Raw genomic sequence first — 11,061 nt, 5'->3', positions numbered from 1 at the left:
TAAACATTAAACCATGTCTGCATTTGTGATCGGAGAAACAACAAGCGCTAACGTTACTCTACACTGCTCAAAGCTCGCGTTTGAATCATCAGTGGCAAATCGTTTAAATATAAAAAACTTACTTACAGTCTGTGAGTCAGAACAGCCGGCATTGTAGTCTACTCTTCCAGGATCAGGAAACAGTCCTCCATAAAATGTGCTGCACACATCTGAATATTTGGGTTGAACTGTTCTGGAACGTTGTTGTAAATACAACTTAACCACTGATTTCTAGTCGTGTCCTCTTTTGGAAGAACAAACAAAGTAGGTTCGCTTTCACAACGAAGCACACAGCGTCTTCAGGACATGGCTGCAGCGTCAACAATACTACAGCGAGAATAAAAGTTACGCTTTCTTTCTTTGCGTGAACATTTGGGTGGCGTTATGCAAATCTTCCCACATCGTGACGTAGACATGTGGGGGCGTGTTAGAATGAGCCGTTTTAGGTAGGCGTGGTTGACTCTTAACTTTTATAAAGAATTTCTCTTTGGATTTGAGACTTTAGTCTTTGCAAATTTACAGATCTTCTTTATGCACCAAGAGCTTGTTCTTCCATCTTTCCTTCAGTGATTCTGCTTGTTAATAGCAGGTGTCATTACTAATGATCCATCATCACTCAGTTATCAGTATTCTAATTAACTGCACCACCACTTCAGTGTTATGTTTAATGCCATGTAGTGTCTACAGTCTTAGGGTAAAGTAAGTTTTTCCTTTGTGTTTTTTAAAAGTGTTGCGTAAAGATGACAATGTTGTCAAAATTATATCTCTCTTCACACGGATCTGCGTGACTAAAATGATTTATTATTTATGCCAGGCCAGCAGGTGGCAATGGCAATTTGTAAAGAAACACTACATATGCATTCTTCTACAGAGTGCTGAATACAAACAATCAAGATTGCGAAAGTCGCGAGACGACAACGGTATAATTTTCAAAAACTTGCACTTTAAAACCCTTTTTTTCAAAAGACTGTGCTTTCAGGCCCCCAAAATGCTGTTGTCGTGAAAATGAATGGCCAATATGCATAAAAAGTTTTCTGTTTTTAGTTGAAAACTGTGTCGTGTAAATGCCCCCTTAATTTAACACTGTGGATTTTGCAATGTCAATATTTACATTTTCTGAAAAATAACATGGGCTATATAATCTAGGGCCCTGAAGACTGTATTCAGGGTGTTTCTAAAGCGTTTGTAGCACATTGCAATGTGGTCACCACAGTGTATGTGGCTTCTATTGCATTAATAATGGTTGCTGGGTCATTGTAAGTGCATGCTAAGCACTTAATTAATATCACAAGTTAACAGAGCCCACCTCCAATATTCTATGATATTCTGTTCCATAGATACGTCTCTCAGAATACCGATGGGTCCTTCAAGTGGAACCAGAAAAATTTATGTCCAAGCGATCTATTTATGATATAATCTATCTAGTCATATAAATGAATATTTGTCATCATTTTGAATTCAGATGTAGTTATTCGGGTTTATTATTTACAATATAATTCTTTTATAAGACATAAGATGAAATTTTAAGACTGATTTCTTAGTAAAGTAATAGTACATCCATCTTTAACAAGCCACGTGATTAAAGTTATCATTTTGTCAAATTATTTCAACTCATTCAAAATGTACAATAAGCTGAGTGTTTACTTTATTCTAATGTTTCTAAAAATTCTAAAAATGTTATAGGCATTTCAGAGTGTTTTAATATTGTATGTTTATTTTCATCTGTTTTTATGTTTTAAAATCATATGTCCCTTTTTGTCGCTCCATGAATCTTTGCTGTTAACATTGTTGGGTACACAAAATACATTTCTTTATTTAGGATGTGAGAACCAAATAACATTACCAACAACATTTGCTTGCTTCACGCTTTACTACTCAACTCTCACACTTCAGGGCGTGTTCAGAATAAAAGAGGAACCAAAATACACAGATTCCAAGCAATATAAAAGCAAATTAGAAGGCAATGATGAAAAATAATAAATTCTAATGTTTACAGTGTAAACCCATGAAACATTTTTTTATTATTACAATGTGTAACCAATCATGTGGTAAACCATGGAATTTCCATATAATACAAACAATAATTAAAGTGTATAATTAAAGTGTATAATACTTAGTTGTCAATCTTCAAGTGTTCTCATATTTATGGTTCTCTTTGGAGACATATAAGCCATAAATGCTTCTATTTATTTACGTTTGTGCATTTAAAACACTGTTCTTCATTTACATAAGTAGGAGGAGAGAGGAAATCCATTCCTACAAATACAGGGGGTGTGACCGTCCCCACCTTAAGGATCTCTCTTGCCATTGGTCTTCCAAATCCTGCAGCCAATTCAAAACCACATGCCACTTTCTGCACTCCCCCCACAAGCCACGGACTGCATGAGGAGTGTGAGAGTTAGAAACAAGAGGGAGAATCACCCAGAAGAACAGCAGAGACAGAGAAGGTGTTGAGCATGCCATCATATGCCACCAACATGAGGCTCAAGTTTCCCATTCTGGCCTTAACACTGGAAGCCGTGACCATTGTCCTGTACGCTCTTCTTGTGGTATATGACACCGGTGATGCTCACGGACATGATGGGAGTCATGCAGAATCGAATACAACTCATTCAAGCAGCCCCATGACCCTTTATCCCAGTAAGTATTCCCCTGAACAATATATATGTTGTGAATAGTGTATATATGAGGTCTTGTTGTGACAACAAATTGATTGGTTTCAGTTAATTCTAAAATAGTATTTAAATAGTATTTTGACTCAACCTGAACACATTATGTTATAACTTTAAGAGTCAGATCAGGTGGAAACAGTTGGAAAATGGCAGTGACTGCTGCAGAAATGCTGTTAACATTTCATTGTCTTTGGCCATTGTCTGAATAAAATATTTGCTGGATGATTTGCAAATGAATTGATCCTCTTTAAGGTTGATATTTACTCTAGTCAACTTTGCTATTGAGTTTCATTGTACTACTCACTCATCAGTGTTTCACTGACTGAGTGTTTTATTTCTGTGAAGGCTTTGGCGCCAATATTTCACTAATGTTCATTCATAGCACGCAAGTCCCTAAAAATACTCCCTCCGGAGGGGAGGTAATGACACCAGCTCTTGCACTCTCAGGAGAAAGACAAAGAGGAGAGGGTGATGAAGGTCAGCTTTGGTTATTTATCCATGTCATCCATCTAGATCAGTGGTTTTCAACTGGTTCTGATTCAGGAGCCAGATCTTACACTGAACATCAACTGGTGACACAATACAGTACAAAACTATTTAATGTAGACTGCAAATGAAAACAAACAAAAAAAGGTTGTATGATCAAACTCTGTCATTGCTATTAACATTATCATTTCATTTACATATAAAATTATTAACAAGACATACTGTAGACTGAATAGGTAAATTGGCCAATTTGGATTTAATTTAATTTAATTTAATGTTGATGGTTTCATACTCTAAGCTGCCAAGAATTGCACAGAATGCATTATGGTTGCACAATAAATGTGTATGTAATATAATCTGGGTCATATGTTTATCGTGCATAGTTTTGTTCATGGTTTTCAGTGTTGTGTTGGTATTTGTGTAGATGTCTATGAAATGACAAGAATTTGAGCCAAAATACTGACTGGATGTACATCATTTGATGTCAACAACTAAATATAAGGGAAACATTCTCGCTTCCCCTTAAAAAGTCGATAAGCCTGTTTATTTTGGGCATTGACCCACCAGTTGAGAACCACTGATCTGCAGAATCTATTCTAAAAGGAATTATTCATTCAAGTAAACAGAAACACTGTATGTTTCCTTTGAGAAGTTTTAAACTTTAATTGCATTCCTTTAATTTTCTCTACATGGTTTGCTAATTGGCAGAGATGACATGCATTAGTTGTAAAATGCCCTCATTTTCTTTTATCTTCAAATTGCACTCGTGGTTGTTTGCGCGGACACGGTTTGGACTGAAACCAACTCTGGGGTGTGGAGAGTATGAACATGCAAGATTAGTCTCAGTGTCACATGTGTCCTCAATGTTTCCATTCAACCCTTCAAAAATTTCTTTGAAATCTGACTCATTTTATTACATTGACAAGTACATTAAACTTAATGTCATTGGATACTTTTGTCTAGGGTTTGATAAGAACTGTCATCTGTTTCTTAATTGCAGTTGTAACTTTGTTTGTGGTTTTCAGAGTACCTCACAGAGACACTGGACTATCCCAGCCCCCTTTATCCTATAAACAAAATTTGTTCATTTGTGAAATTCAAAGCAATCAGATTAAATACAATAAATATTCACCCTAGATAATAACTCTTTTGCCTTTGAGTTGCAAGAGGTGTGTTCAGAGATTATCAATTTAGTCACTTTAATGAATTTTTCTTCACACAACATTCTTAGTAGCTTAAGTTTAAAAATGTTGAAGTGATGGGCATGTCTGTTTAACAAAAACTAAATACTAATAGGAGTATACAAATGATTTGCCACCCATTGAACCTGATGACCTTTAAAAATGATTAAAAGGATATGTGAAAAAGAAAGAAAAATAAAAAGCATATGTGTTTATAGACTGGGAAAATTAAGGCCATCTGTCACTTTGGTACATACACGCAAGGCATTCCAGAAATGAGTGAGAACAGCTTCAAAGAAAATAAAATAAAGGACACTTTAATCTTGGCAACAAAGAAAACACATATAGCTGAGTTATGTCACTGTGCTCTAAATTAGAGATGACAGAATGTAATTAAGTTGCTGAACATCCACAAAGAGGGGAAACTTTCCACCCATTAGGAAAATGAGCCTTTGAGATTTTATCAGCAAATCTGTTGCATGTGGGAAATACGAAAACTTTCACTGGGAATATTATTCTGTTTGTTGTATCAGCCAACAGTTGGGAAAAATGGATTGTGCACCTTTACTCAGCCGGCAAGATGATCTGAATTCCACTATGATGCTCTTCCAAAGTTTGCATACATGAAATAGCCACCTTTCATTGGACTTTCAGTGAAAAGCCAACCTTATCATTGTAAATATATATAGCTCAAGATCAACAGAAAGATCAGTGGAAAAGACTTGGGTCATGCGACATCTGATAAGGGTTGATAACCTCTGTTTCATCCGTGTCAGAGGCCCACCTAAATGTTTTTGAGGGGTTTTCAGCAGGACCACATTTTAGTACTCACAACAACCATCAAAGACTAGTGATAATAAAGTAAATGACTGCTTGAAGACAGAGAAAGAACACTACTGTAGTACCACGGGAAGTTAGAAGGATGGGAAGGGCTGTGATGATATAACAAAACTAGATTCTATCACATTTTTGGGGATCCTTTGTTTCCACGAAACATTAAAAATGACCATTGAGAATTGAGTGTATGCAGTGATAAATCACATTCAGTTGTTTGTTTGTTTTTAGATGGCTTGCACAGCAAGATAAGACTGAAATTTGCTGATTTTTAATCATTGCGTATTTATCTAAAGTTTTCCTGTTTAGTCTTTTTTCTTACTGCATCATCGTACAGTGGTTCTTTGTGTATGGTCTGCTGACAGCATGAGGTATAAAATGAGGATATGATAGTTTATTGATCATTTATTTGAGTCCTGATCAAAGTGCCTCACCACTAAACTTAGTTAGTAGTACTTACAGGGGTCATCGGTCTTGATGAGCTTAGCAGATGTCAGACCATGAGCACTATGATTGATGACTATTTGGGTTTGTTACTGGCAAGTTTAGATTTCGTGTCGATTACTGAATGGGTGGACGCATTCCAAGGAAGACTGAATGTTTGCCTATTCAAAGCCTGGTGCCGCACCTTTTGAAAGTTCAGGCTTCATAGTTCCACTCATCTCTCTTGGGACTGACAATGAGATCCTTTTTAAACGTCCTGACAATCATTAATGTGTCTGATTATTATCAGCAGGCACAATAATATGGTTTGTATTGTGTAGTCTGAAAACGGGCCTTACTGATGAATCAGGTGTTCTGGACTGTATCCTATCTTTGTGTCCAGGGATGTTGACTGTACAGCTTCCTGAGTTGGATAGTCTACAACTCATTTCCTCTCTGCAGGAAAGATGGGCAAAGGCCAGCAGGACTGGCGCTATGTGTTGTTAAGACAATCAGTGTGCACATTCAGTTATTATGAATTTATAGAAATTGTTATACATGTTTGCATTTCCATTCATCCATCAGCGTCTCAGAAGGGAAACACTCTGGATGCATTAATTCAAAATGCAGCAGTGTAATATACATTATAGCAATTCGATTTTTACTGCATGAATCAAAATCACTCAATTTCTGACATAGTTTCAATCCCCAATGTTGGGTATCATTCATGAAAAGGAATGACTTCAAATCACTTGGTATGAAAGTCCTGTTTATATGGACCCTAATCTTTGCAGTCCAATTCGTTTACATGTGCATTGCATGTGCATCTATTCAAAATTGCAGTGCATGTGCAATGCCATGTTCAGAAACATGTACAAAACTGTCTTATAGTTTGTCATTTTGCAGCCAGTTAGAGCACTGAAAAGGCTGGAGCCTGGTTTGCTTTGAATGTGACAGATCCTGGAATAAGTACATTTTAACACTCAGAATCATGTGAATTTAATAAAATTATACACGCCAACAAGGTCAATAGGGGCAACTTCTTAAGCTGTCATTCATAGTCTTATAGAACAGCACACAAGACCTTTGCACAGCGACAGAAAGAGCATGGTTATTGAATTGTTCTGGCAATTCAATTCTGAAAGAGATTTCTGACTTAAAACAGAATGTGTCAGTGTGTCGCTGTGTAACAATTCTAGGTGTACAGCTGTTAATCAAGAATTACATTGCTACTAAACATGTTACGCATTCACTGTGAAGAGATCTGCACCATAAAATGAACAGTTCACCCTAAAAAGAAAATTATGTCCTTTACTCACTCTTTATGTTGCGTATTCTGGTTTTGTTTCTGTGTGGAAACATGTACAATACCTGTCAAAGAACAAAAATATCAAAACAGCACAGAGATGTATCAAGTAGCCCACTGTACGCTATGTTTCAAGTATTCTTAAATGGTTAGTTCAGCCAAAAATGAAAATTCTTTCTGTCATCATTTACTCACCCTTATGTCGTTCCAAAACCCATAAGACTCATTTTGTTCTTGTGAGCCCAAGACCCAATTGTTCATCTTTAGAACACGAATGAAGATATTTTTAGCTTGAGCTTCCAATTGCCATAACTGATGTGTGCATTAATTAATGTTTACACGTGAATAAAAGCCTAAATGAAATCCGTTAATCATATGAAGAGATCGAATCTCATCAGAAAATTTGGACTAAACCGATCAACAATCTCTTTCTAAATGTTTTGAAGCGTCAAAGTGGTAGTTGCATAGACTGTCAATGGAGGGACAGAAATCTCTCAGATATCATTAAAAATATCTAAATTTGTGTTCCAAAGATGAATGAAAGTCTTATGGGTTTGGAACGACATGAGGGTGAGTAAATGATGACAGGATTGTTATTTTTGGTGAACTGTCTCTTTAAGTCACACAATAGCTTTGTGTGATAGACAGACAGAAATTTACGTTGATATTTACTGATATAGCACAACAGTGCACCCTTTCAATGCTGACCTGTTCAAACTGCAGATGAACCAAATGTGGTTCTAGAATGCTGTGATTAATTTCAGGCTTCAGATGTGGAGCTCTTTCTCATAAACTCTTTATCCATGTGTCCAGTGTTTCAGGATGTACACGTGATGATCTTCATTGGCTTTGGTTTCCTGATGACCTTCCTAAAGAGATATGGCTTCAGCAGTGTGGGCATCAACCTATTGCTGGCTGCCTTTGGCTTGCAATGGGGTCTTCTCCTCCAGAACATCTGGCATATGCATGACGGAAAAATAAGAGTCAGCATCGAAAAGTAAACTCAACTTTTTGGTTATGGGGGGGATTTTGGGTGACAAAACTGATTATTATTTCATCATCTATCAAAATAGTTAAAAGCTAGATGTTCTGTTGTATTTGACTAAATATGCCCATGAGTAAAACTTTTTATCTGTCCCATATTTCCTTCTCTGCAGAATGATTAATGCTGACTTCAGTACAGCGACTGTTCTGATCTCGTTTGGAGCGGTTCTGGGAAAAACCAGCCCTGTACAGCTTCTCATCATGACCCTGCTGGAGATCACTATCTTCTGCATCAATGAGCATTTGGTTGTGGAAGTCCTTAATGTATGTACAGGCTCATTAGTTCATATACTTAAATCATTGCATATACTGCAATGATAATTTGTTTTAGTATTCTGGGGGAATCATTGTGAAGCCACTTCCATCCTTATTTGATCATTAACTTGATTTTCACCAGATCAAGTTCTTAGTGTAGGTTTAAACTTTATGCATAATTGTAATACTACTTTTAATTAGGTTGAGGTTCCTTAATATTGGTAGCAGAGCCTCGTGAAATTTCATGCTATCTGAGATCCTGCAAGGAACTCCTTACAAAAGGAAGCTGGGTCAAAGATGAAGGAAAAGCAGTTTAGGCAATTTTCTTTCTCCTTCCTAAAGTTGGCAGATTAAACTTAATGAACACACCCAGTGTTACAATAACAACCGAAACACAGTGTGCAAAACATCTTCTTCATCTTGAAGAAGATATACAGTGGGTATAGAAAAGAATCACCGCCATTTAAAATAATCAAATTTTGTTGCTTTGCAGACTGAAATGAAGACGGACAGTTTTTGTTTTATCCAGCTGTATTTACTCAGTGCAACTTATAACATCCAAGTGAAAGATATAACACCAATATGTCAGAAAATAACAATAATAATAATAATAATAATAAAAACAGAATCACTGATTCTGAAAATGGATCACCCCCCCCCCTCCTAAAAATGACTTGTAAACTCAATTAGGTGAAGCTAATCACCTTCTCAAAGGCACACAAAGCCATTTCACTTTCAACTGTGATCAGCTGTGCTCATTTTGATCAGCTCAGCATGAAAAGAGATTTCCTGGAGCATTTCAGTCCTTGGTAGTGCAACTGAAGCAAACAATCAACTATGGGTGGCAAGACAGTCAAAAGATCTCCAGGATAAAGTTGCGAACAGGCACAAGCCGGGAGATGGATCGGAGAAAAAAAAAATTCAAAGGATTTATCAATGCCTAGAAGCTAGTGATGGGAAGTCCGGCTCTTTTGGCTCGGCTCCCTTAGAAGAGCTGTCTCTTACGGCTCCCAAATGGCTCTTCATTTAGTATCACTCGGAGCCTTCTCTTTTAGCCTAATTTAGCAATTGTGAATGGATTGTGTGTTGGTAAGCAATTTTCTATTCAGTGTTTTTATAATAGCCTTATTTTTATGCATTTTTTTCGTTACAAAAATATACAGTTACTATTATTTAATATTTTAATAAAACTTTAATTGAACACAGAACCACAGCAAACAAATCAAATAAATAAAGGCAAAAGTCTTAACATTAAGACACTTTAGTCTTTAGTGCAGGTTGGCATTCAGAAATATCAGATGCCTCAGCTTGGGTGTGCTGATGCGATTTCTCCTCTCTGTGATTATTTGTCCTGTTTTTCAGAACACTCTCTAAAAAGGGGACTGATGCTGCAACAATGCAGTGTCTTCCAACCTTAACCAACGCACTTGCGTTTAAATCCGGATCCACCGTCTCTTTGTCGCTCTGTGTACCTGGCCTTTACCACTACACTCGTGTGTCCCCCTTCTTTCTTTCACATAATGGTATGATCCTAGTCTATCCTCCCATGTGATTAGCCGCATGTGTATTTTTTTTTTTTTTTTTTTACGAAAAATGCATAAAAATAAGGCTTTTATGAAAACACTGAATAAAAAATTGCGTACCAACTCACGAACCATTCATAATTGCTAAATTGGGCTAAAATAGAAGGCTCTGGCTGAAGATTCGGCTCTCCCCGACGGGAGTCGGGTCTTCTCGTTCGCTACAAAGAATCGGCTCTTAGAGCTGGCTCGTTCGCAAACGACACATCACTACTAGAAGCACAGTGAAGTCTATTATTACGAAGTGGAAGGTATTTGGTACAACACAGACCCTCCCTGGATCAGGACGTCACTCCAAACTGGATGAAAGAGCAGGAGGAAACAGGTCAGAGAGGCTACCAAGAGTCCTACAGCAACTCTGAAGCAGCTGCAGGAATGTATGACAGCGAGTGGTCATTGTGTGCATGTGACAACAATATAAAAAATTATCCACAAATGTGGCTCGTATGGGAGGCTTGCGAGAAAAAATCCACTCCTCATGAAAGGCCACATGCAGTCACAACTGAGATTTGCCAAAACGCACCTTGAAGATTCTGAGGCAGATGAGACTAAAATTGAATTATTTGGCCTCAACAACAAACAATATGTCTGGCGGAAATCCAATACAGCTCACCATCCAAACAGCATTCCTCCAGTAAAGCACGGAGGTGGTGATCTCCTGTTATGGGGGTGTTTCTCTGCAGCAGGGACTGGAGCACTTGTCAGGATAGAAGGAAAAATGGCAAGAGGCCTACAGCAACTCTGAAGCAGTTGCAGGAATTTATGACAAAGAGTGGTCATTGTGTGCATGTGACAACAATATCACAAATTCTCCACAAATGTGGCTTGTATGGGAGGGTTGCAAGAAAAAAGTCACTCCTCAAGAAAGACCACATGCAGTCACGACTGAGCTTTGACTAAACGCACCTTAAGATTCTGAGGCAGGTGAGACTAAAATTGAATTATTTGGCCTCAACAACAAACAATATGTCTGGCGGAAATCCAATACAGCTCACCATCCAAACAGCATTCCTCCAGTAAAGCACGGAGGTGGTGATCTCCTGTTATGGGGGTGTTTCTCTGCAGCAGGGACTGGAGCGCTTGTCAGGATAGAAGGAAAAATGGATGGGGCAAAATACTGACAAATTCTTGAGGAAAATCTGCTGCCCTCTGCCAGAAAGTTGTCAATGGGAAGAAGGTTTACCTTCCAACATGACAATGACCCAAAGCACACAGCAAAACTGAGCACACAGTGGTTGAAG

General features: G+C 37.6%; 1 protein-coding gene across 1 annotated transcript in view; it reads left to right on the top strand.

The window, feature by feature from the left end:
* Window positions 1-2,411: 2,411 nt before the first annotated feature.
* LOC107712421 (ammonium transporter Rh type A-like) overlaps window positions 2,412-11,061 on the top strand; it is a 17,603-nt gene continuing 8,953 nt past the window's right edge. Inside the window, exons 1-3 of the mRNA XM_016517662.1 lie at window positions 2,412-2,679; window positions 7,755-7,938; window positions 8,099-8,249. Of these exons, the coding sequence (XP_016373148.1) occupies window positions 2,496-2,679; window positions 7,755-7,938; window positions 8,099-8,249 (519 nt within the window). The 5' untranslated portion in view covers window positions 2,412-2,495. The remainder of the gene's footprint in view (window positions 2,680-7,754; window positions 7,939-8,098; window positions 8,250-11,061) is intronic.

Source organism: Sinocyclocheilus rhinocerous, unplaced genomic scaffold (genome assembly GCF_001515625.1).
Source record: "Sinocyclocheilus rhinocerous isolate Xijiao unplaced genomic scaffold, SAMN03320098_v1.1 scaffold2613, whole genome shotgun sequence".
In the NCBI taxonomy this organism is placed as follows: Eukaryota; Metazoa; Chordata; class Actinopteri; order Cypriniformes; family Cyprinidae; genus Sinocyclocheilus; species Sinocyclocheilus rhinocerous.
This window is presented reverse-complemented; position numbering and strand designations above follow the sequence as displayed.